Source organism: Nomascus leucogenys, chromosome 20 (assembly GCF_006542625.1).
Source record: "Nomascus leucogenys isolate Asia chromosome 20, Asia_NLE_v1, whole genome shotgun sequence".
NCBI lineage: Eukaryota > Metazoa > Chordata > Mammalia > Primates > Hylobatidae > Nomascus > Nomascus leucogenys.
This window is the reverse complement of record NC_044400.1, coordinates 78,998,448-79,025,140: the sequence shown is the minus strand read 5'-3', so window position 1 is coordinate 79,025,140 and position 26,693 is coordinate 78,998,448. Positions and strand designations below refer to the sequence as shown.

The following is a 26,693-nucleotide window of genomic DNA, read 5'->3' as shown; positions in this document are numbered from 1 at the left end:
CCTGGGGCATCCATATTCTAGGATAGGTTCAGCAGATGTTTTTCATAAAGGGCCAGAGAGTAAGTACTTTTGGCTTTGTGGGCTGTACCATCTCCGATGCAGCTACCGAACTCTGTGAACGCAGCCGGAGCAGAGGCACGAACAGGCATCTCCGTGTTCCAACAACGCATTCATGACAAAAGGAGGCTGCAGGCTGGGCTTTACCTGTGCTAGGGCTGGAAAACAGGGCTGTGTGTAGGGAGAGTCCGAGGCTGGACTTGAGCAGCTTCCCTCATTCTCCCTGTGCGGGGCCCTGTGGGCCCCTGGCCTCCCAGAGCCTCAGTGGCTGTGTCCGTAAGATGGGGCAGCTCCATTTCCCCCAGATGCTCCATGTACCTGTATAGCATCTGGATAGGTCTCACTAAATGGCAAGATTTTTATTGAAAGCTGCGTTTCTCACATATTGAGTTTTCTCACAGTGGGGTCAGCTCGTATGTTAGAAGGTAAGGAAGCTACAAGAAGGGTCCAGTGAGATGTTCCCACTGTTGCAGGTGACCTTGAAATTCGCATGACTTTGTTTTTTACCTTCAGCAGAAGAGCAGCTGGCTGATGCTCAAGGGGGATGTACACACGAGGACCAACTCTCCAGACCTGGACACCCAGTCCTTGTCCCACAGCAGCGGGACTGACAGAGACCCTCTCCAAAGGATGGCAGGGGACAGCTTTCACTCACGTGAGTGGTTCTTTTGAAGAAAGAGCTGTGATGTGCACAAAAAGCCTCGCAGCAAAGGGGCCCCATAACTCAGAGCAATCCCCCCAAATCTAAGCCTTGCCTGTTAAAAAGCATAAAAGCAAAGCCTGCAAATCTAAGGACCGACCGGAAGGCAATATGGGGCTTTTGCAGTTTGCCGGCTTCCCAAGAACTGTCCCTGAGCCAGTGTGCTAATGAGGGCCACGCCTGCATGTCCCCTCACAGATCTCCAGGGCCTGCAAGAATGCAGAAACCCAGATCTGCTCCTGGGCCGTTGAGGAGAAAGGCGTCCGGGCTGCCGGGTGGAAGTCAGGGCCTGTTCCCTCCAGAGCAGACATGGGCATGGTCCGGCTGATGAGTGCAGACTTGGAGTTGGTGACGGGCACCATCCCTGTCCCCTGTGACTCATCCTGAACGAGGCACAGCCTCAGGCTTCATAGAGAGACAGTGATGGCGTCTGCCTGACCCTAGGGGTGTTTTGAAGACTGAATCAGGAGTGATTTTCAAATGTAGAGAAAACTCCAGATAATGCTGTTTGCTTCCAGCCGCCGTAAATCACAGGTGAAAACCAGTAGCAAACGCTCACTCAGCACCTCCCAGAAGTGGCCTGCGGGTCTCAGCTGGGCTGGGGGCAGTTTTCAATGGGCAAGGCTTGGGCTTAGCTTGGAAGCAGGGGCTGGGAGAGGATGAATAGGGGTGTGAGAGCAGAAGAAAGACCTGGCTTTGCAGTGAGGCAGTCCCAAGTTCAAATCTGAGCTCACCACTGACCCGTCGTGTAATGGGGGCCAGGTGTTAGGAGACTGGAACTGGGTATGTGTGTGGCGTTTGGCCGGCCATAGTAGCTGCTCAGTAAACGGAAACTGTTCCTCATCCTCATCCTCATCCTCATCCTCATCCTCATCCTCATCCTCACGCCTGCAAACTGTAAACCGTCTTACTTAACAACAAAAGTAGAAAAGTGTTTCAATGTGACGGGAAAGAGTGAAGACACAGAAGCTTGGAAACGATGTGTTAAAGAATCACTTTAAACAAAGAAAGGTGTGTTGCTTGTGTATGATCTCTGTAAGCAGGTGTCTGTGCACCTCTCGGGCCTCTGCCCCCACCTGGGGTGCAGCTTTGTAAATACCAGGATCCCAGCATTCAGGCACAAAGCTGATGTCGCCATGGGAAAGCCACTCCCCCAAAAAAATCCCCCAGAGGGAGAGGGGTTCACCCCAGATGGCAGCTTGCTCCTTCCAGAGGAACTGCCCATCTCATCTGCAGGCAAAGCAAGGGGGCTGTGGGGCTGGTCCACGCGCACCTGCCTGTGCCCCCGTGGGCAGCTGCATGCCAGTCCTCCGGTCCCTCTCTCTCGGATCCCAGGAATCCCTGCCCCCGGCTGGTGCAGCACCTGCCTGCGTGTCAGGGAACATTGGCCTAGCTCGTGGCCCCTCTGCCCTGCACTCGCGTGTCATATGCCGTTGTGTTCAGAGGGGGAGAGCTCCCCCCTCAGCACCCTCCCCACCTTGCTCAGTATCCCAGCATCAAGGCATTTGCCCTGGGAACCCGGAAATCAGTGTTTGGGGATCTCAAGGTGGCATCGTTCAGCGTTCAGTCCTTCCCTTGCCAGGTGGCCGGCAGAACTCTGCGAGGCTGGGGCTGTACTGATGACCTCCCCCACTTGATGACCTCCCCACAGATTCTTCAGGGAGGCCAACTACTGTCCCCAGAATTCCTACTGATGTTTGTGGCCTGCCTGTGGCTCAGGACTAAGAGAGGAGAGGGGGTGCTGTGTGGGAGAAGCCGGACTAGAGACGGGCTGCCCGCTGTGACCCCCGTACCCCTGATACTCTGTGTGACCTGCACGTGTGGCCTTCACCTCGTGCACTGCTTCCTCGTTTGAAAATGCGTAGGTGCCCTGGAGTTGCCCCAGGAGCACACGAGGCTGGCGGGTGGCCGGCCCTGCGAGGCCCGGGGCCATGCCGGGTGTGTGAATGTCAGGTGGTCACTCAGCGGCAAGGGCGTGTGTGCCAGCCCCACCTCTTGCCGTCACAGTCTTGTCCCCAGGCTGCCTGTGCAGATGCACGTAGGCTGCGGCTGCCTCCTTCCTGGCGTGCTGGGTCTGCAGGACCCCGATGGCCCGTGCTGCATTCATGAATTCCCCGGGGAGACTCTGCTCCAGCACAGACATATGTGTCCTCCCCCTGGCCGTGCCTGCTTATGAAGATGTGGCTATGATGCTGTCCTTCCTTCGCTTTCTCCTGGTGTTCTAACGTCACTTCCTCTGAGCAGGAAACCCGCTGTGTCTAACCATTCTGATTGTGCCTTTATTTCCGTCCCGATGGCATTGCCTTGTTTCCCAATTTGCATGGAAATGGCAGCGAGGACCGAGGACCCAGGCTGCCGGCTGTGCCTGGATCAGGTGAGCCTTGCCATCTGCGGCCTCCTGAGGAATCCAGGCGGGAAGGGGAGCACACGGAGACTGAGAGCCAGCCACCCTTTTCTCTCGGGGTTCTTTTGATTATCACCAAGTAGCCCCCAGACCTGAGTCCATGGGCACCAGTTCCATTTGCACACAACTTTGACTGAACAAAGCATTTGCACACAGCAAGGCACGCCACCTGCACCCCGGGACGTCCATCTGTAGCGCGCCCAAGGAAGGTAGGATTGTGACACCCAACACAGTGGGCACTCAATAAATGTCTGTTGAATTGAAATGCGTTACATTCAACGGGTATTTATTGAGCACCCACTCTGTGCCAGACGCTGAGCGGGGCGCCGAGGGGGACAGAGAAGACGAGAGCAGCCCCTGACCTGGAGAAGCGTGCAGGGAGCTGGGAGAGGCAGAGACGCCGACAGAGCGAGCACACGCGCATCCCGCCGCCGCCTGCCCGCCGGGCACCTCTTTGGCTTCGCAAGGGCCGTATCACAAACTCATCTCACCCACAACACCATCTGCACATCTCACCTGGGACTGAATTCATCATTCAGTCATTCATCCATCCCTCCACCAAATACTTACTGAGCACCTACGATGTGCTGGATGTGGTGCTAGGCAGTGGAGAGGCAGTGGTGAGCGTGGCCCAGTCCCAGTTCCCCAGCAGGGAAGACAGAGGACTTTATGGCAGTGACAAACCAGGGAGCCATCCCCATCCCATTAGTTCCCAGCAGGCACTGCCACCCCTCCAAAGAGGGCATCATAGTGAAATCTATATTTTATTATTGACTGCCTTGCTGTTCCTGTTTATATTACACACAGGGCATTATCTGGGCTATGTGCAGAGTAGTTTATATTATCAGTGCACCTGATTTCTGCACAGGAAGGGAGGCTATTGATTTTATGTTACAAGAAGATTTCTAGGACAAGGCTCACTGCCTTGGGGGAGGAACACAAGGTGGTGTGGACTCCACGTCCCCGGCAGTAGCGCCTGCAGCTGCTTGGGGTCCCACATTCCTAGCCCCTTGAGGCCCCATCCTCTCTTTTGAGGTCTCCCACGTCCCACCCTCGAAGGTCAGAGGCGTGTCAGCATGATACAAACCCCCTGGGCAGCTCGAGGCACTGCCCAGAGGACTCAGTGGCCCCTAGAAAGGACCCAGCACTTTCGAAGGGAATAGGACCCTTTCCTCCAATCCCAGCACATGGGGCATGTGTGAGAGGTGGGAGGGCGGGAGCCAAGGGTGGTCTGGCCAGGTTGGAGAGGGGGTCAGGAAAGCTCTGAATTAACCGCCGCAGCAGCACAGAGGAGGCCCCAGTTGGGGGCACTTCACCCCCAACCTACCTGTGGCTTGGCATTTTCTGTCACCTTCTGTGTGTCCTCTCGCTGTGGGACCGGGCGGAGTCCCATGTCTGGTGGGACGTGCTTGTCTCTGCTTGTCTCCCCGCTGCCTGGTCTTGGAGCCCGTTGGGAGGGAGGGTTAGGAGACAGCGAACCTGCCGCAGCTTTTCTGTTCCTGGCATCAGAAGGGAAGGTGGCGGGTGGAGGCCAGGGCAGAGGTGGCCTTCCTCCTTTCCCCTTTTACTCCTCCGGAGCTGCAGGATGGGGCAGAAGAGTTCTTCTTGCATTCCTTAGTCCGTGATCGAAGGAAGAGCCTCCCTGACGTGCTACTGTCGATCTCGTGAGGGTATCTGGTGGGACCAGCAGGGCGCCTGGCTCAGGCTTAGAGATGTGAGACCCCCTAGGGGTGGAATATGCAGACATCACAACTGGAAGAAGAGGACCAGGCACAGTGGCTCATGCCTGTAATCCCAGCACTTTGGGAGGCCAAGGCGGGCAGATCACCTGAGGTCAGGAGTTTGAGACCAGCCTGACCAACATGGTGAAACCCTGTCTCTACTAAACACAAAAAATCAGCCAGGCGTGGTGGAGGATGCCTGTAATCTCAGCTACTTGGGAGGCTGAGGCAGGAGAATCGCTTGATCCCGGGAGGCGGAGGTTACAGTGAGCCAAGATTGCACCATTGCACTCCAGCCTGGAGGATGACAGAGCGAGACTCCGTCTCCAAAAAAAAAAAAAAAAAGAAAAAAGAAAAGAAAACTAGAAGAAGAGCATAGTGGTCCAGAGACAGTGGGTGGGAGCTGCCGCTCAACAGATGCAGGCAGTCCCCAACTTCTGACATGGGACTGTGTGACTTTCCGCTGGCGTGAAAGCGATATATATTGGGTAGAAAGCAAACCTCAGTACCCACACACCCTCCAGTACCCACACACCCATTCTGTTTCTCACTCTCAGTGCAGCGTTCAGCGAATGACACGAGACGGCCAGCCCTCTATGATGCGCCGGGCTGTGCACTAGATGACTGTGCCTGGCCGAAGGCTAATGCAGGTTTCTGAGCGTGTTTAAGGCAAGCTGGGCTAAGCCATGATGTTTGCTAGGTTAGGCGCATTCAATGCGTTTTTGACTTAGGATCTTTTCATCTTACTGGGTTTATGGGATGTGATGAGCCCGTGGTGAGCCAAGGGGCATCTCTCTGTATTTCATGAGCACTTGGTGTGTCCCAGTGCTGTCCTGGGTGCTGGGGACAGAGCAGAGGCCAAAACAGACAAAGTTCCCTGTCTGGGGAGCTGACATTCTACTGGGGGCTGGGAGACAGAGAGAAACAAGCTGAAAGCGAGTTATATCAGTGTCCTGTGCTAAGAGGGCTAGAGAGGGCTGGGGGAAGGGTGCACTTTCAAATACAGTAAGTAGTCAGGGCAGAGAGACGGTACCTGGCATGGCTTGAAGCGGGTATAGCCTTGAATAGGGCCAGTATATGGGGGAGGGCATTCCACCTCCCCCAGGGTGAAGGCTGGGCCGTGGGTTGGAAGAACAGTGAGGGCCATGCATCAGGTCACAGAGCAGTTTGTGTGCCCTTGGGAGGACCCAGGCCTGGCCTGACTCAGGGTTTAAGCAGCACAGACAGCCAGTAGACAGGTCTGGAGGCAGGAGCAGGACGGCCTTGGGAAGCCAAGACAGTGAGGGTGGCGGAGGGGGGACTTGCCAGAAGCTGGTGGAAGCAGGCCGAGGTCCAATCAGGAAAGGTCTGGAACACAGTGCCAGGGAAGGGGACGTCAGCACGACACGAGTGTGAGAGGAGAAGTTGCATTTTCCGTGTTTAAAACATCAGAAGGCAGCTGCACAGTGGACTGGAGGCTGCCCAGCCAGGGTGAGAGGAACTGTGGCGCCCACAAAAGCAGCAGGGGGTCCCTGGAAGGATCTCACTGGCAGGGCCCACATGGCGGCAGCTCGGGAACCACTGGCTGCGGGGGTGACGGAATCAAAGAAGACACTGGGTTGGCTCTGGTACAGGCCGGCAGAGGCCACCTTTATTCAGAGATGGGATGAGAACAGGTGGGTGTCTTCACGTTGGCTTGGAGAGCCTGAGACGTCCAGAGGGGTTGCCAGGGGGCAGACGGAGCTCAGAGCAGAGGTTCTGGCTGGAGGCAGAGACTGAGGGTCCCCTGCTCCCAGATGGGACTGGAACTGTGGGATTCGGTAGCCCCAGCCATCCAACTGCGAGCACGTGGCTGTGTCCTGAGTTTGTGTTCCTTTCTCAAGAGGGTCTGAGACTCAAATAAGGTGTGATCTCCTGCCTGGCCCCCAGCCTACTCTTTGTCAGCGTCCTCCCATCTCCCCGTCTCAGCAAGATGCTGGGAGGAGAGAGAGAAAGAGAGAAAAAGAGACAGAGAGCACGCACATGTGTGTGCTGACAAGCGGGCAGGTGGAAAGGTGCTATCGGGGGGCAGGAGACTCCACAGAGGAAGTGGGGAGGAGCGCCCAGGAGGGAGAAAGCCAGGAGAGGGAGTGGGCCAGGGAAGCGGGGAAGGGGGCAGCCAGCAGGGCCAATCCTGTGGAAAGGGTGTGGAGGGACAGCCCAGGGAGAGCTGGGGGCTCAGGCGTGGCCACCTTGGCATCCAGCTGGTGGCTGGAGGGTCCCTCTGTACAGAGGCTGTTAGGGAGGAGTGACCAGCTGGGGCGACAGTGATGGCCTTTCTGGAAAGCCTGGCCTCCTGCTGGGCAGGCAGGGTGCTCTCTGAGCCCCCAGAGAGAGCAGAGGGAGCCCCAGAGGTCAGGGAGAGGACCCCAGCCCAGGAGAAGATGCTGTGGCTGGAGGTACACACCACCCCGAGGACAGTGGCCCCAGGCAGAGCATGCTGGGCTCCGGAGCCCCAGGGAACATTCGCTGCCATCGGGTTGGCTGGAGACCAGCTTTCAGCTGGAATCCCCACGCCTCCCTGTGCCCAGCAGGCTTATCCATGCCTGGGGACTGGACAGCGTGTGGCCTCCCAGTTCTGCAGGTAGCAGCACAGGCTCTGGGTGGCACCCCGTGTCCCTCTGAGAGCTCACATTGTCTCATAGCCACAGCCCCAGGGGCCTCCTCTGTCCTCCTCCAGTGCTGTCTGGGTTCTGGAGAGCCCCACACCGGAAGCTCTGCCTCCCCTCCCCGGTCCAGCTGAACCGGCATTTCATTCACCGCTGCTCAGGGATGAGGGGCGCCTGTCTTCCTCAGATGGAGACACCAAGGCTCAGAGAGGGGACCCGAACCTGTGCAGCGCCACAGCCTCCAAGCCTCCTGCCCGTGCACCCAGGAGCGGATGGGAGCTGCCGAAGCGAGTGGCTCACGGGTCAGGTGCCCGCAAAGCAGACCCGGACGCTGTGTGAGCCACAGTCCTCTGCCCATAAGGTGCCCGACCTTGAATGTCCAGCGGTGACTTTGACCTCTGATGAGCCAGCCTGGAAGAGGACAGACCTGTGGAGAAGAAGCTTAGGGCCCCAAGAGCAGGTCTGGCGGGATGCTGACGGCAAGGTGGTTATGGCAGGCTTCACGGAGGGGAGCCTGGTTAGGCTGAGCTTGGGCATGGAGTGGGTGGGCATCCGGTGCCTGCAGGGCCTCATGTAACTGGCATCAGGACTACCCAGTTGCTGCCATGCTCCTGGCCCCCTACCTGCCTTCTCCCTGTGGGTCTCTCTCTGTAATACACACACCCCGCCCCTTGAAGGCTGTCCGCTTCCATCTGACACTCATTAGACCCACATGCCTGCAAACCCACACCAGGGCACACTGGCTTGGGAGCAGATGGGGTTACTGTTTCCTGAAGCCAGGAGCCCTCCTCATCTCAGCCTCTCTAGTTAGTAACTGTTTGACCTTGAACAGATCACTTGGTATCATTAGGTCTCAGCTTCCTCATCTGTAAAACGGGTTCATGTTTAGTGTGTAGGCTGGTGAGAGTCAAGTGAAATCTCTGAATATGTAAAGGGACTTTTTAAACCAGTGATTCTTGGCCGGGTGCAGTGGCTCACGCCTGTAATCTCAGCACTTCTGGAGGCCGAGGCAAGCAGATCACCTGAGGTTGGGAGTTCGAGATCAGCCTGACCAACATGGAGAAACCTTGTCTCTACTAAAAATACAAAATTAGCCGAGCGTCGTGGTACATGCCTGTAATCCCAGCTACTCAGAAGGCTGAGGCAGGAGAATCGCTTGAACCCAGGAGGTTGCAGTGAGCCAAGATCACGCCATTGCACTCCAGCCCAGGGAACAAGAACAAAACTCCGTCTCAAAAAATAAAATAAATAAACCAGTGATTCTCAGCGCTGGTTGTGCACAGGATCCCTGGGACCGTTAAATCTATGGATTGCTGGTCCACCCCGACAGAGACCAACTTCAGGAGTCCAGACAGCAGTCCAGGGGGTGAGATAGCATCACCTCGTCTCTCTCTGCTCTTCTCTGCTACATACAGCTAAACGGACCTGGAAATGATATGGCAGGCGGTTGGTCACAGGAGAACTCTAAAGGTGGGAACAGCAAAGTGGCCTGGCGAGGCAGCCTCGGGACCTCAGGGGACAGCAGCCCTGCATGCCTACTCCCACCCCCACTCAGCGGCAGGAGGTGGCCCAGGCCTGCAGACTCCCAGCCTCCCATGTGGTGGCAAAAGGTGACGAGGCAGGGGTTTTCCTCCTGCAGCCACACTAGCAGATGGGCAGGTGGCCAGCAGGCACCCCGCAGTCCTGACAGTGAACCCAGGGGCTTGGTCTCCACCCGTGGCAGGCATCTCCCACCCCCACCCAGCGACACAGGACACCCCAAGAAGGGCATTTTATCCCCACAGGCAGCACTGGCAGCACCGGCAGCTCCAGGTGAAGTTAGCAGACAAGAATAGCACTCCAGCAAGCATTCTGAAAAGCAAATTGTCATTCGAACCATAGCCTCCAAAAGACCAGGCCGTACACGTGAAACCTAAACAGGGTGACAGCCTGCTCAAATAGAGGATTTAACACTTAACAAGATCAGTCTCCTAACATAATATCCAAAATGCCCAGGATACTGCAGAAAAATTACCCATCACACCAAGAACCCCGAAGGTCAATGATTTGAATGAAAAAAGAGAGCAGAAGGCCGGGCACGGTGGCTCACGCCTGTAATCCCAGCACTTTGGGAGGCTGAGGAGGGCGGATCAGATCACCTGAAGTCAGGAGTTCAAGACCAGCCTGACCAACGTGGAGAAACCCCATCTCTACTAAAAATACAAAATTAGCCGGGCATGGTGGCACATGCCTGTAATCCCAGCTACTAGGGAAGGTGAGGCAGGAGAATCGCTTGAACCTGGGAGGCGAAGCTTGTGGCGAGCCGAGATTGTGCCATTGCACTCCAGCCTGGGCAACAAGAACAAAACTCCATCTCAAAAAAAAAAAAAAAAAAAGAAGAAGAGGAAGAAGAAAAAGGACAGCAGATACTAACACTGAGAAGAATCAGATGGTGGAATTGTCTGACAAGGATTTTAAGGCATTTATCACTAAAAAAAATGCTTCAACGAGCAATTACAAATAGCTTAGAAATAGTGGCTGGTGAGGGGGTCTCAGGACTCGGGGAAATACACAGCAACCCCACATCTCCCACCCAGCAGCAGCAGGAGACCCAGGCCTGGAGTCTAGAACACACAATTACAGATACTCTTGAAACTGAAAAGGAAGCCTCACCAAAGAAATATGAGCTATAAGAAAATGGAAATTGTAGAACTAAAAAATTAACCAAAATTAAAAATTCACTGGATGGGTTCAATCACAGAAAACCCAAATAGAACAGGAAAGAATCCATGAAGATGGAGCAGAAATTATCCTACATAAGCAAAAGAGAAAATAGGGGTAAAAATGAACAGAGCCTCAGGGACCTGTGGGACAATATTTGTTTCATTCAATTCCTAGGAAGAGAGGAGGAAGAAAATGGGTTTGAAAAAGTATTCAAAGAAATAATAGCGGCCGGGCGCGGTGGCTCATGCCCGTAATCCCAGCACTTTGGGAGGCCGAGGTGAGCGGATCACGAGATCAAGAGATCGAGACCATCCTGGCCAACATGGTGAAACCCTGTCTCTACTAACAACACAAAAATTAGCTGGACATGATGGCGTGCACCCATAGTCCCAGCTACTTGGGAGGCTGAGGCAGGAGAATCGCTTGAACCCGGGAGACAGAGGTTGCAGTGAGCCAAGATCGTGCCACTGTGCTCCAGCCTGGGCAATAGAGCGAGACTCCCTCTCAAAAAAATAAATAAATATGTAAAAAATAACGTCTGAAAACCTAACAATTTTGGCAAAAGAAAGACATAAACCTACAAGTTCCAGAAACCAAGTGAGTCCCAAAGAAAGAGGATTAACCCCAAAAATCTGCACCAAGACACATCATAATTAAATTTCTGAAAATTAAGGACAAAGAAAAAAATGTTGAAAGCAACCAGAGAGAAAAAACAGAGGGGAAACACCAATTCGAGTGATAGCAGATTTCTCATCAGAAACCACAGAGGCCAGCAGGAAGTGCCCTGACGTCTTTCGCGTGCTGAAAGAGCAGAACTGTCCGCGTGAATCCTGTGTTCAGTGAAATATCCTGCAGACCTACCCCTAAGGAATCTTCTCCAAACAGAAAGGAAATGATAAAAGCAGGCTTGGAACTTCAGAAAGGAAAGAAGAACATCAGAATAGGTAAAACCGGGGACAACGCATAAAAGACAGCCCTCTTCTTGGAAAGACTCATATTCTTATATCACATTGGATGGGTGAAGCAAAATTTCCAGCACCATCTGATACAAGTGCTCAAAGGAAACAGAAGACGTCCCTGAGACTATTGTAGTCAAAGTGGGGAGGATAAAATGGCCTTCATGGAAGCAAAGTTTCCACCTGCGTGTGAAGCGGTTAAAAGTCGAGACCAGGCAGCGGCAGCCTGGGCACTGGGAACCTTGCACACTGTCCAGGTGACTCCGGGGCAGGCAGGTGGAGGCTCTTGGGCTTAAGAGGGGCGCAGGACACCACCGAGGGTGTTCTGTGTTCTTGAGGCAGTAGGCCAGTGTGCATTGGAATGGTCTGGAAGCCTTGTAAAAACACAGATGCCTGGACCCCAGCCCCAGAATTCTGACACAGGAGGTCTGGGGTGGGGCCCACTAATTTGCATTTCTGACAAGTTCCCTGGCAAGGTTGGGGCTGCTAGCTGGGGATGCCAGTTTGAGAACCACCCCTCTAGCACCTCCTGCGGCAGCTGGAGGGGCCCTCGGGATCCCAGAGCATGCCTGGTTCTGGGCATAAAGGAGGAGGCAGGTGTCTCCTGGAGGAACCCCAGGACTGCAAGGCAGGAGGCCTTGTCCGGTGTCCTGGGGCTGCCGCTACCTGGCTGGGTGACCTCAGGCAGGTTCCTGCATGTCTCTGGGCCCTGACTCTCCTTCTGTGACATGAGAAGAGCTGGCTAGGCCATTTACCTGGGGGTGCCTCGGAGGGGCTGGGAGGGGAGGAATAGCCCGGAAAGTCTGGCCCCCCACCTCTCTCACCACGTTTGTCTTCCCAGCTCCTCATTTGCCTGTTTTGCATAGCAGGGTTCACATAAAAGCTCACGTGTCGAGGGAGTTCCTCTGCTAAGAGAAGTTTGAGGACCTTGATCTTGATGTTTAAAAGGACTTCCTGACCCACATGTGGAACCTTTCCACTGGCTACCCTGTTGCAAACAAATCCCCAGCTGAGGCTCCTCCCACAGGCTTCTCTGTGTCCCCATGTGACCTTCATGGAATTTCTTCTCTGTCCTCGTTGAGTCCATGAGGAACCCCCAAAAGAAAGGCCCCTGGAGAAGCATCCCTTGCTCAGAAGTGAGGTCCCTGGAGAGAGCGGGTGGGCGGTTCTGTGCACAGAACCTGCCTCGCCCCTGGAGGCATGGTCCTTGCTACAGACATGCGGCCTTGTGAGCACTGAAGGATGTGACCCACCTTCCCCTCGGAGGCCTCATGGGCAGCCTGGCAGCTCCTAGGAGTGAATATGGGCATCTGGCCCTGTACATGGCTGGCCTGCGCCACTGGGGCCCAGTACTGGGGTGACACCCCCAGATGAGGCAGGTGTGGGCCATGCTCTTTAAGGCCCCACAGGCTAGTGGAAAGACAGACAGTTTAGGGACCCAGGACAGGTCTTTTAAGGATGCTTCCCTGGGTGTGGAGGGTCCTGCCCCTCCAGGGTCCAGGCTCTGCCCCTTCCTTTCCAGAATGCAACCACACCACCTCTGAGCCAGGCAGGCGTTCACTTCCCCCCTGCTCTCCCATCACATGGCATTGAAGAGGTTACTTCAGAGGTCTCAAACTCCCAGCAAGCTCCCAGGCCCACCCAGGGCCAGCCAGGGACATGAGTGATGGAGGGAGCTCGGTGGGGGCTGGGAAAGGCCGCCCCGTCCTGACAGCCCCAGCGAGCCTTGCCCCACAGGGAATCCAGAGTTCATTGTCTCAGACCAGCCCTCTATTATTTCACGAGAAGCTAGAAATTTGGATTTTAATATGAAGCCCCCCAATTGCAAGCAACTCAGAATTTTATTTATTTATTTATTTATTTATTTATTTATTTATTTATTTATTTACTTTTAGAGACAGGATCTCACTCTGTCTCCCAGGCTGGAGTGCAGTGGTGTGAGCATAGCTCACTGCAGCCTCAAACTCCTGGGCTCAAGGGATCCTCCCACTTCAGCCTCCCCAATAGCTGGGAGCACAGGCGTGCACCACCACAGCCGGCTAATTGCTTTTTGTAGGGGTGGTCTTGCTATGTTGCCCAGGATGGTCTTGAACTCCTGGCCTCAAGTGATTTTCGCACCTTGGCCTCCCAAAGCTCTAGGATTACAGGCGCGAGCCAACATGCCGAGCCAAGAAGTTTATTAAAATAAAATTGCCTCCAGGCCCCATGTGCTTGGTGGTGGGCCTCCATTTGCCACCTCTGGCACAGGATGGCACAGCTCTGTTCCTCCAGGGTTCCAGAGACTGCGCCCCTTCCTGACTCTGCCCAGCTCCCCTGTCTGTAAAGTGAGGGGCTTGGCCCAGGTGCCAGGTGGTGCCCAGGCCTGAGCCTGTCCCTGAACACAGGGGCCAGCTGGGCTGAGGTTCTGTGGCATTTCCGGTGTCATGGGCAGGCTCAGGACATTACCCCTCTGCAGCTTCCTCCTCAGTCAGGGCCCTGGGAACAGAAGGTCACCACTGAGGCAGGGCATGGTCCTCAGGGGGCCTCCCCTGTGTTGCTTGCCCAGCCTTGCCCACCCCGGTGGGAAGCCCCCCAGGGCTGCATCCCCGTCGCTGCACCGAGTCTGCGCGCGTGACAAAGCTGTGCTGTGTCTGTTTCAGGATTCCCCTATTCCAAATCTGACCCTCTCCCAGGACATGGAAAGAATGGCTTGGACCAGCGGGTAGGTACTGACCCCTCCCTGGTCGCAGGGTACTAACGATTGCTGTGAGGCTGAGCACGTTTCCCACAGCTTCTTGACCACACAGCAGGAGGAGAGGCCCCGGGGACCCTGCGGCCCACCTGCCTCTGCCTGATGCGCCTCCCAGGGGCTGCCACTGCCACCACTGCTTTTTCCCTACCAGGACCGAACCAGACCTGGGCAACACCCTCCCCACCCCGCCTCCCTGCCCCAGGCCCCAGGGAGAGCTCAGTGTGTGGGAGCAGGGGAGACAAGGGCCACCCAGAGTGATCAGGCCCAGCTCCAAGATGCCCTCTTAACCCTCTTCCTCCTCCTGTGGCGCAGAGCCTGATAACCAAGGGCTGTTGCATTTGGTGAGCCAGTGTGAGCCAAGTGCCCACCTCCTTATCTGGGATGCCGTGGCCTTCCCTGCTATTACCGTTACTGTGATTACACCAAATAATCCTTAGCATCCAAGGCTGTTACTTGAGGCTGCACAGAGATTGGATTAACTTGAAGTCAGGCTCTTTGGCTGCCCCCAGCTGAAGGCTGGTGCCACCTCCTACCCTGAGTTTTCTGACTCTTGGGGCATCTGAATATGAGCCCAGACAATCTGGGGGCTGATTGCCTTGCAGAGGGGCCAGGCCCTGTGCCCCAGGACGGTTAATGCCTTAGGAAGAGCTGCTCGTGTTTGTTCCTCTGCCCACAGCGTCACAGGGGTCCACAGTGGGGATCCTTAGGGTGGGGCAGGCTTGCTGGTCCCAGAGCCCCCAATACACAGACACACACACACAGCCAAGGGGTCTCCCCATTGCGCAAGGCAGCCTCGTCCTAGTCTGGAAATTTGTTCATAAATAGGGGCAATTCACCTCTCAACAGAGGCCACTAAAAAACTGACCCCCTCTTTGTTGCACTGGAGCAGCCTTGGCTGTGTGTAACCCCAGGGTGGCATCCCTAGGCAGGTACTCTCCCCAGGGGCAAGGCCACAGGACACCATCCCCAGAAGCCATGGGTGTCCTCTTGGGCCGGCATTTGTTCTCTCCGTCTCCTTCAGGCTCTGTCAGACCTGCTGCTGTGTTTTTGTCCAAGGCCCAGCCTCCCCAGATCTCCCCCAGGCCCAGGCACCTCTGCATGGTTTGAATCTAGCAAACCCCACCCCTCACCCCATGAACTGCTCTTCCCATTCTGGAGTGGGCCTAACTGGGGACCATGCATGTGGCATGCTTCTTTGAATTTTCTCCAAGGGAATTCTCCACTCTTCATCTTCCACATGGAAAGCAGGGGAGATAAGGGAGCTAGACCAATGTCCACAGGACTCCTATGACATCAAGATGTGCAAATCCCTGAGCTCAATGTTAGGGGTCCTGGGGGCAGTGGGAAAACTGTCTAGAATGTTCCCTTCTCACCTGGAACAGCTGTTCTCTGACCCTGGGGCTGGTGAGCGCAGTGTTCACAGTCTGGACCAAGCCAAGGTGTTCCACCACCCGAGTGAGGTCCTGGAGACTTTCCTCAGTATATAGAAGGAAAGCGAGAGAACAGCACACTCTGCATTTGTAGTCTTGCGTCACTGACGCCTGGGCTGTGCATCCTCTGGGAAGGTTCTTCTCTAGGCTCACGTGCTAAAATGACGCAAGTTGATGCCTCTCAGCATCTGCAGAGAAGGCATGGTCTCCAGATGCTGCACTGTTTTGAGAACAGCCAATCCAGACATTCTGGCAGGGATGGTCCTCGCTGCCTCTCCTAGAACTATTGAGAGCAGAACCTCAAGCTTTACAGAATTAAGAACTAAACTTTCTGTGAATGTGTTTCTCCTGCAGACTAAGGGGTGGGAAGGAGAGCGTTAGCCAGTGCGCTCTCTGCATGTGCTTGGAGAGCTGATAACGCACGGAACTCATCATCACGTGGAGATTCTTAGCTTTTCACATTGCTTCTTGGGGAGACTGGTGAATATTATTAACCACTTTGCTTTGGGATTCTCTTTTCCCTGCTAATGTTCTTTCCTATTTTTTCACTCTTTCTAAGACTTTTATGTACTAATGTTATGCCTGTTTCTCGGTGAGAAGGCCAGACACTTGATCTTTCACATGACCAGCCTTTTTCAGGGCGGCCCTGCTCAGCACCTGGACTCATGCCCTTCCCCTGGAGATGCCCTGGGAGTGCGTGCCCCTGCCCTGTTGCTGACGGCCTACAGTGCTCCCAAGTCATTTCCTAGGTCGTTTCTTGATTTGCCTTTACTTCCAGAAAGGGTTCTGGGTGGCCTCAAGCATAGATGCAGTGAGACCAAAATCCTATGAACACCAAATCACAAAGGAGGAGAGGAGGAAACTATAGGAGAAAATTACATCAAAAACAAACAAACAAATATTACATGAGAGGCGGGGCACGGTTGCTCACTCCTGTAATCCCTGCACTTTGGGAGGCCAAGGCAGGCAGATCACTTGAGGTCAGGAGTTCAAGACCAGCCTGCCTCCCCGTCTCTACTAAAAATACAAAAATCAGCCAGGTGTGGTGGTGGGCACCTATAGTCCCAGCCACTTGGGAGGCTGAGGCAGGAGAATTGCTTGAACCTGGGAGGCAGAGGTTGCAGTGAGCTATTACGCTGCTGCACTCCAGCCTGGGTGACAGAGCGAGACTTCATCTCAAAAATTATATATGTTACATGAGAAAAGCTGTCAAAGCTTATCTCTGAGCTTCCTGGTGGCCAAGGCATGGAGACAATCATGTCAGTGATGTAGTCCTCACTGTCTGATGGAAGAGGGGAAATTAATTCATCATGGGAGGCAAAGGCTTTCCTGGGTGTTCTTCCAGAAGGATTTGTTACAAGGGTCCAGTGACCTAAAGCACAATATGTCCTAAAGGTCATTAAAATGTCCTAATAGCCAAGCCTGCCGCAGTGCCTGATGCATGGTAGATGCTCATAACCTACCCATGAAGTGAATGGAGCAACAGAGGCCTGCTGCTGCTCTCCCTGTGGGTGAGGCAGTAATGACTCTGACGCGTACCATGTGTCTGTTATTCAGAGAGTGACGACTGGCAGCAGCAGGTCCTTGTGGTAGCTCCCTGGAAGAAGTCCCATTCTGAAAAAGCATGAGGCCGAATGTGAAGAGACTGAGCTGTCCCATTAAAAGACAGAGACTGTCAGATTGGATTTTTAAAATCAGATGTGTTATCATAAGATGCACACTGAAAAACTACTTTTAAAGGAAAAGCAAAAGGATAAGAAAGATACTAAAATCACAAAAGGCAAGCAAGAGTCTCAATAGTAATATCAAATAAGGTGAAAGTTAAGACTAAAAGAATTAATAAAATTAATAGTATAAAAAGAGAACACTAATTCATTATGGAGGCATAATTTAATAAAGTAGTTATAGCATTCATCAACTTAAATGCACCAAGCAACATGGCAATGCCAGACACCTTGATTAAATACAAGTAGGGTGGGTGATCTGAATATGACTCTTTTGAAATAAAACAAATGGGGCCAGGCAAAGTGGTTCAGGCCTATAATCCCAGCACTCTGGGAGGCCGAGGTGGGTGGATCACTTGAGGCCGGGAGTTTGAGACCAGCCTGGCCAACATGGTGAAACCCCATCTCTACTAAAAATAGAAAAATTAGCCAGGCATGGTAGCACATGCCTAATATCCCAGTTACTTGAGCACGAGAATAAAGAATGCATGAACCCAGGAGGCAGAGGTTGCAGTGAGCCACTGAGGTTGTTCCACTGCACTCCAGCCTGGGGCAACAGAGCAAAACTCTGTCTCAAAAAAAAAAAAAAAAAAAAAAGACAAATGTGTCTAGTGAACAAACAATTAAATGTACATAGAAAAATTAAATAGTACAAATAGCAAACAATTGAATAGGTATATGAAAAATATTTATATATCTTGAATCAAATTTTCACATGTTCAGAAAATATTTATTAAAATGTTTATGCATTAAAACGTTTATGCATGTGACTAGCATAAGCATCATTAACAAATTTAAAAAGTTTGGTATTTCCAAACTGTAATGCTGGAAAGAACACATGTGTTAGCATCAGACAGCCCTGAGTTCAAATCCCAGCTCTGTTTTTGGGCAAGTTACTTAAATTTCCTGAGTCTCTCTTTTAAGCTTCATAGCATGGTTCCCACATGAGTAATTATTTAAAAAGCAATTCCTACTCTATCTTGCTTCCATGTCACTAGCTGCTGAGTAAAGTAACACATTCCAATGTGAGCTTTAGCAAGAAAAGAAGGGTGACTAGTGGCAAATGGCCATAATCTCAATTCCTGTTAGCAATTTCAGTACAATTTTTGGAAAATAAAACACATGGGCTCAAATATTTACAGTCCCATGTATTTGTCATATGATCTCAGGCAAGTTATTTAATCTCTCTAAGGCTCATCTGTAAAATGATGATAATGCTCACCTCCTGGAGTTGCAGCAAAGGTTAGAGAATGTATCTATAGAGCCACAGGCACATAAGAAGTGCTAAACAGGCTGGGCGTGGTGGCTCATGCCTGTAATCCCAGCACTTTGGGAGGCCAAGGTGGGCAGATCACTGGAGGTCAGGAGTTCGAGACCAGCCTGGCCAACATGGTGAAACCCCGTCTCTACTGAAATTACAAAAATTAGCCAGGCGTGGTGGCACATGCCTGTAATCCCAGCTACTCAGGAGGCTGAGGCAGGAGAATTGCTTGAACCCAGGAGACGGAGGTTGCAGTGAGCCAAGATCACGCCACCACTGGGGACCAACTCGCCAAATAAAGCCCTGGGCTTGTACCAGCACTGGAGGCGAGGGGACATCATGAGATCGAAAGTCTCTACTAAAAAATAAAAAAATTAGTAGTACAGAGGCTAGCAGAGAATGGGAACGGAGCTGCAGTGAGAATCCACTGCACTCCAGCTGTGAAAGAGCAAGACTCTTAAAAAAAAAAAAAAAAAAAAAAAAAAAAAAATAAAATAAAAAGAAGTAGTAAACAAATGGGACAGCTAAATCATTTGCTGCTTTTAAAATCCCCAGTGCCTCCACTGAGCAGCATAGGGGAATCAGCCAGGAATATGCCTGGTGGTGCTGCCTTTGTGGTGCCCTCTGGCCACTTAGCTCTCCTGCTGGTCCACACAGAAAGGCAGTAACTCAGGACCCCTTGCACCTGAGAGGCCTTGCACACCCTATCCCCACTTTGCACTTACAAGACCCGAAGTAGACCCCACTTTCCCTGCTCTAGGCCTACAAAGTATTCCCCCTTCTCCACCTGGTAGATGCCTCATCTCCGTCCTAGAGTCTCCACCTTATCTCAGAGCCTGGACAACCAAAGGAAGCTGGTTTTGCTGCTGAGGAGTGAGTTTCCAACCGTCCAAGGTGAAGGTGGTGCTCTGCGAGTTTTGGAAGCCCATTATGCAGGGTGATGGGCACTAGGGGGCAGCATTTCTCTTTCACATCAGACATGCCAGGCGGCAAAGGCAAGGCAATGGCTGGTTGCCTAGATTTATACTGGAGGTTCCCTGACCAGAACAGGTGCACCTGGGGTGCTAGTCTGAGACTAAGAAAATGTATCAAAACATCGTTCTTGAGTGGACGTGGTGACTCACATCTGTAATCCCAGTGCTTTGGGAGGCTGAGGTGTGAGGATTGCTTGAGGCCAAGAGTTTGAGACCAGCCTGGGCAACACAGCAAGACCCCATATCTACATTTTTTTTATAATTAGCCAAGCATGGCCAGGCGCAATGGCTCACACCTGTAATCCCAGTGCTTTGGGAGGCTGAGGTGGGCAGATAGCTTGAAACCAGGAGTTTAAGACCAGCCAGGGCAACAAAGGGAGACTCCATCTCTACCAAAAAAATACAAAAATTAGCCAAGTGTGATGGCATGCGCCTGTAGTCCCACCTACTCAGAAGGCTGAGGTAGGAGGATTGTCCAGGAAGCGGAGGTTGCACTGAGCTGAGATCATGCCATTGCACGCCAGTCTGGGTGACAGAGCCAGACTCTGTCTCTTAAAATAAAAAATTAAAAATTATTTGCATGACCGGGCACGGTGTCTTACACCTATAATCCCAGCACTTTGGGAGGCCAACGCGGGTGGATCATCTGAGGTCAGGAGTTCAAGACCAGCTTGGCCAACATGTGAAACCCCATCTCTACTAAAAATACAAAAATTATCTGGCCATGGTGGTAGATGCCTGTAATCCCAGCTACTCAGGAGGCTGAGGCAGGAGAATCACTTGAACCTGGGAGGTGGAGTTGGCGTTGAGCCAAGATCACACCACTGCACTCCAGCTTGGCTGACAGAGTGAGACTCTGTCTCAAAGAAAAAAAAGAAATTCTTTGTGAATACCCCTGAAGGGAAAAATTATTTTGTGAAGTGGTGGAGGCAAGAGGACCCTGGCTCAGGGTCCGGGCCCAGAACTACAGTGAGGGAGCAAGGCACTAAATAAGAAAATGCAGTCAAGATAAGTTTAATGCAATAGTTTTAGAAATCCAAATTAATGCAAAAAATTTCCCGATAAACAAAATAGCAAAAAATGTAAATAGAGACTGGTTCCAGTCCTCTGCCTGGGTGCTTACCCCACTCGTGAGCCTGACTCTAGCCCTCTGACTCCAGCTCTTCATCTCAGAAGGTCCGGCTTCCCTCGGAGCCTCGGTTTTCCTGTTTCAGATAAAGGGCTTTGGACTCGGTGCCCCCTGAGGTCTTCCTGCTCTCATGCTTTCTAGGATATAACCGGCTCCTCACTGCTCACCTACTGCAAAGCTCGTGTTGAAAAGAGTTTGCCCTGTAACAGACCCGCTGGGCTGAGCATACCATCTCTCCTTTGGCTGCAGAACTCTCCCCGCTGAAATGTGATCCCTGTACCCAGTTTCAGCAGCACTGGCCAAGAGCCCTGACCCCATTTGAGACCCCGTTCCAGGTGCTGGGGAACGGAGCGTGAATAATACGTTTTCTTCAACAGGCTCCATTCACCGCGGGCAGCCAAGGCACAACCACAACAGAGCGTGGCTCAGGGCTCATAGTGCAAACCCCAGGGGCCAGCGAGGGGCAGGAGGTGGGCAGGGGCAGGACTGACGGACGCCTGCAGGGGTTCCCTGCATGGTTTACAGGGTGGGGAACCCTCCATAGAGGTTTGCAGGACGTGTCGATGATGCTTCCAGGTGGAAAGAAGGGAAAGAGTTCCAGACACTAATGGTCGCAATGCGCTAAAATGGCAGTTTGCTGATGAATGCCACAGGCACCTGAGACAGGTGCAGGAGCTCTCAGGCCCATCCCCCCTCAGAGTGTCACCCTTAGTCATTGTCAGAGGCACGGCCACCCTGTATGGGTGCTTACAACATGCCAGGTGACATGCCAGGGGCCTTATAGACACGGGGCTCCTTTAACCTTTGAAACAGTCACACACAGAGCTGCTGTGAGTACCACGGTTTCCAGGGAGGTAGGAGCCCCCTCATTTTGGAGCATTTGGGGTGGATGGACTTTGACTCGCACACACAGCCGCGTGCGTCCGCGTAGCTCTGAGAATGCCCTACGAGTTCCACGATCGTGCACAGCACCAGAAGACGGCAGCCAGTCTTCCCCCGTGGCCATCTCGCAGGGAACAGAGGGCCTAGGGTGGACCCTGGGGCTCCCTGAGCACCTGGGACAGCAGGTTCTAGGCGCTGTGCTCAGGAACCCACCATGTGGAGGGGACAGATCACCAACAGGGAGCCACAGAGCACTGTGCCTAGCGCAGCGTGCGCAAAGAAATGGTGCTGAGCCCCCGGCTGCCGTCCATGCCAGCTGCAGAGTGGGGAACCCAGGCACCTGGGAGCAGCTTTCAAACGGGGTTGGAGCCGTCCACACAGGAAGGGTCTGTGGAGGCTGCCCAGGCAGTGGGCATCCTATGAGCAAGAAAGCTGGCCAGTCCCACGGGCACAGCATCCTAGACTGTCCCCTTCCCAAGCCACTGTCGCTGTCCTTCTGTCACCTATGGCCCACTGCTGTGCTGAGGACACCCTACTCCCCAGGCAGCACGAGGACGGCGGCCTCCAAGGGGCCACATCTCCTGGTCCCCACCCATCCACACACCCTCGTGCCGCCTGTCTCTTGCCGCCCAACCTCTCTTTCTCTTCCAGAATGCCAATCTGGCCCCCTGTGGAGCAGACCCGGATGCCAGCTGGGGCATGCGAGGTACACAGAGCGGGGACCCTGTGGGTCTCTGGCTGGGGCAGGGGTCGCTAACACATTCCACAAGTCTTGTTCTGAAACGGCCCCGTCCACGGCCTGCAGAAGGCTGCGGGAGTGCCAGGCGGGGACACCTGGGGGAGGGCGTGCTGGTTTCCCTGCCTCTCCTGGCCAAAAGTCAGTTCCACTCCAAGCTAGCTTTACCCGCGATGCTCCCTCTGTCCCATCCATGGCCATGGCGGCCCTCTCCTGCATTGTATGGCACTCTGTGTCACTTGGGGAAGCAGAGTCACAGGCACAAGGCTTCCAGGGTCTGAGAGGGACGGCGCTGGGCCAAACCCTGCCTGCACCTTGCTCCCCATGTGGCTGCCGGCACACTGCGTGACTCTCCGGGTTCAGCAGGGCTGCTAGGAGGTTTGTGTTACCAGAGCGGCCACCTGGTCCTGTAGCAGGTGCCTGGCACCTCCCACAGGCTTACCTCCTGGTCAGCCTCTGTGCCCGAGAGTGGCGGGGGAGCCTTGCTCTGCTGGACTGGGTTGCATGGGGGCAGAGAGCATCAGTGCACCACAGCCTGCTCCCTCTAAGTGGCCTTCGGTCCCCGGGCCTCAGAGTCAGCAGGTCCAGAACCACACGGGGCATGTGGGGAAACTCAGGAACCGGCTCCCGACACGGAGTCTCCCTTCCGAGACTGGCTTGAGGACCAGGTTCTGTAGATACTGCTTTCTGTGGGTTCTGTGTGCGTGGAGGCCCTACGATCCACACTATTTCATTTTTGTGATAAGACGCTTTGAGTCTGGAAGTAAGACATTGGGGCGCAGAGCTCAGTAGTTTGAAAAGGAGAAAATGTAGAGTTAATAAGGTAAGACAGTGAGAGATGGGAGAGGCTCAGACCATAGCAAGATGTCAGTCTCCACAACACCCCCTAAAAGTATCCTCTGAAACGCCCACTGTACAGGCAGGTAAACTGAGGCTGGCATCTTTCTCAGGGTGGCCCAGACCACCAGAGAGACAGCGTCACAGCTGAAAAGCACAGTGCCGCCCTCCGGCTTCCAGCCTGGCCTCCAGCCTGGCCTCCAGCCTGACCATGCCTCCTGCTCTGGTTTCCTGGGGGAGGCCCTCAGAGCCCCTCTGCCTGCAGCTCTGAGATTAGGGCCCCAGTGCAGGCTGCTCAGGGACCATGCATGGCCCAGCTGACTGCAGGGGGGAGATGGGGGTACCCCAGGGCAGGGATTGCACTCACGTTGGATGACATCTTGCACTTTCTAAACCATCTCGTGGTCTCCGCTCTCTCTCTCTTACAGAATACAAGGTAAGCAGGGCCGCTCCCACACTGACCTCCGTGCCACGCCACACCTGCACAGGTTAAAAGTCCTTTCTGTTGTGCTTTCCCTATGAAATGTGTGTGTCAGGTGCAGACGCAAGTATGTATTATCAGTGACCTTCTGCTCAGTTCTTTGGTGCCAGCACACACTTGCTTTGTGAGGTGACCCTGTGGTTTCCTCCCCCAACAGATCTATCCGTATGACTCCCTCATCGTCACAAACCGAATTCGCGTGAAACTGCCCAAAGACGTGGACCGGACGAGACTGGAGGTAAGCGGGGGACCGCCGGGGCAGGGGACTCACTTCTCATGCGAGAGTCTCCACAGGTGCCTCCTCCGTGGTGTCACGGTCGTTGCCCGAGGGGCCACGGTGGGGGACAGTGCAGAGCCTTGCCATGATGCAGAGTCAGGGGCCCACATTGCCTTAAAGGCCAAACGATATGGTGATTTCCCCAACCTTGATGGCTTTGCAAAGAAGACCACCCTGGTTTGTGGATGAGGCAGGGAAGGCTTTGTAAGAATAATGAGCTCTGGGCTGGGCATGGTGGCTCACGCCTGTAATCCCAGCACTTTGGGAGGCCAAGGCAGGCAGATCACCGGAGGTCAGGAGTTCAAGACCAGCCTGGCCAACATGGTGAAACCCCTTTCTACTCAAAATACGAAACTTAGCTGGGCATGGTGGCGGGTGCCTGTAATCCTAGCTACTCGGGATGCTGAGGTGAGAGAATCACTTGAACCCGGGAGGCAGAGGTTGCAGTGAGCTGAGATGGAGCCACTGCACTCCAGCCTGGGTGACAGAGAGACTCCGTCTCAAAAAAAAAAAAGAATAATGAGCTCTGCAGGAGGTGCCTGTTCTCTCCTACTGAGGTTGAGTAAACTGCCCCAGCTTCCCACCCGACCACATTTACACCCATCTAAAATAACCGGACATATGCAGAAAGCAAGTATGTGTTTCAAAGCCCCGGCAAGGTGTCGGCACAGACACGATGAATACGATCTGTTGACTGAGAGAATTGACTTAGTTGAGTAGCTACTATGTGCCAAAGTGGCACGTGCAGTCCTCCGTTACTCCTCACAACTGCCCTACGGTGTCCCAGCATCCAGCCAGGGGGTTTCATCTCCTGAGCCCTGTCATGAATGTGCTGCTGCCTTTTACTAGACCCTCCTGCTAGAGTGAAGGGTCTTGAGGCTCCTGAAGGAAAGGGGACACCCAGGCCCATCTGAGCCCCAAGGCTGGAGAGTGTGTATGACCCCATGTGCACAGGGCCAGCTGCCAGGCCATGCCCAAACTGCCCACCAGGCAGTGGCTCAGTCTGCTGCTGGGGAGGGAGTTGGAGGGGTGTGGATGCAGCTGAGGGGCAGTGGGTCAGTCTGCTGCTGGGGAGGGAGTTGGAGGGGCGTGGATGCAGCTGAGGGGCACTCAGCAGTACCCTAGGCTGAGGCCAGAGAGGGGAGTAGGCACCAGGCTGCTCCTCAGAAGGGGAAGTCTTGGAAAGGCATTCCAGGCCCGGGGAAGCCCCTGAGCAAAGGCTGGCAGGGAGCGGGTGCTACAGCCTGTGTCCCCAGATAGGAAGTACGTCCTTACCAGGAACACTAAGCAGGCACCCACTGCCCTGCATTAGCTGGCAGGGTGCTCTTGAGCTGTGGTTTCTGCACCTCTAAGATGAGGATATTGATTCCATTTGACCGAGCTGCTCTGCAGACGAGAGGCTGCATAAAGCCCTTTGCCCAGGGCCTGGAAAATAGCGCTTCCTCGGTACAGGGATAGTGGCAGTGAGGGAGGGGACCAGGACACTGGTGTGACTGTAGCACTGGGGATGGGATGCATCCATTTTGACCTGTTTGTTGCAAATGGTCGGAACGTGACCTAAAGTGACTTAAGCAGAGAAGGAATTTACTGTGTCCATGAAAAGTATCAAACTGTAAAATACGTCAAGAGGTTTCATCTGAGCCAAATGTGAGTGATCACCTGAGAGGTGCAGTCTCAAGAGCTCCTGAGAACACGGGCCCACGGTGGTTGGGTTAAAATACATCGAGAGGTTTCATCTGAGCCAAATGTGAGTGAACACCCGAGAGGTGCAGTCTCAAGAGCTCCTGAGAACATGGGCCACGGTGGTTGGGTTACAGCTTGGTTTATATGTTTCCGGAAGATAGAAGACACCAGTCAATACATGTAAGGTACACGTTGGTTCGGTCTGGAAAGGTGGGACAACTCGAGATGGGGGCTTACAGGTCATAGGTGGATCAAAGATTTTCTGATTGGCACTTGGTTGAAAGAGTTAAGTTATTATCTTAAGACCTGGAATCAATAGAAAGGAGTATCTGGGTTAAGGTAAGAGGTTGTTTGCACCGGGCGTGGTGGCTCACGGCTGTAATCCCAGCACTTTGGGAGGCTGAGGTGGGCGGATCATGAGGTCAGGAGATCAAGACCATCCTGGCTAACACAGTGAAACCCCGTCTCTACTAAAAATACAAAAAATTAGCTGGGCATGGTGGTGGGCACCTGTAGTCCCAGCTACTCGGGAGGCTGAGGCAGGAGAATGGCGTGAACCCGGGAGGCAGAGCTTGCAGTGAGCCGAGATCACGCCACAGCACTCCAGCCTGGGTGACAGAGCGAGACTCCATCTCAAAAAAAAAAAAAAAAAGATAAGGGGTTGTGGAGACCATGGTTCTTATTACATAGATGAAGTCTCATAGGTGGCCTTCCTTAGAGGCAATAGATGGCAAATGTTTCCTATTCAGACTTTTAAAAGGTGCTAGACTCTCAGCTAATCTCTTCAGGATCAGAAAAAGACCTAGAAAGGGAAATGGATTCCACAAGAGACAGCTCTGCAGAGTCTTTTTTCTTTTTTTCTTTGAGACAGAGTCTCACTCTGTCACTTAGGCTTGAGTGCAGTGACACAATCTTGGCTCACTGCAAGCTCCACCTCCCAGACTCAAGTGATTCTCCTGCCTCAGCCTCCTGAGTAGCGGGGACTACAGGGCACCCACCACCACACCTGGCTAATTTTTTCTTTTTAGTAGAGACGGAGTTTCACCATGTTGGCCAGGCTGGTCTCAAACTCCCAACGTCAGGTAATCTGCCTGCCTCTGCCTCCCAAAGTGCTGGGATTACAGGTGTGAGCCACCATGCTTGGCCTGCAGAGCCATTTTTAAATATGCCAAAAAATATATATTTAGGGGTACAATATCTGTATTTCTTTCAGGGCCTGCTCTCTGTCATGTAATGCTATACTAGAGTCGGACAGGAATTTGGTATCTTATGGCTACAGTTTTAAGATCTCTGTTTCAATGTTAATGTTATCAGTTGTGCCTGAATTCTGAAGGGAGGAGGGTAGAATGAGACATGTCTGACTCGCCCCCTCTTCCCTTC

The 26,693-nt window shown here is 53.4% G+C and overlaps 1 protein-coding gene across 20 annotated transcripts in view; it reads left to right on the top strand.

Moving 5' to 3' along the window:
* ABLIM2 (actin binding LIM protein family member 2) overlaps positions 1 to 26,693 on the top strand; it is a 189,118-nt gene that overhangs the window by 147,518 nt on the left and 14,907 nt on the right. For 7 of the 20 annotated variants that reach the window (XM_030800851.1, XM_030800867.1, XM_030800861.1 and 4 more), the window contains 5 exons: positions 571 to 712; positions 13,808 to 13,869; positions 21,951 to 22,005; positions 23,301 to 23,308; positions 23,511 to 23,591. In XM_030800851.1, coding sequence (XP_030656711.1) covers positions 571 to 712; positions 13,808 to 13,869; positions 21,951 to 22,005; positions 23,301 to 23,308; positions 23,511 to 23,591 — 348 coding nt within the window. Of the gene's footprint in view, positions 1 to 570; positions 730 to 13,807; positions 13,870 to 21,950; positions 22,006 to 23,300; positions 23,309 to 23,510; positions 23,592 to 26,693 lie in introns of those variants that run through there. The other 13 variants (XM_030800862.1, XM_030800855.1, XM_030800860.1 and 10 more) reach the window with 5 other exon arrangements.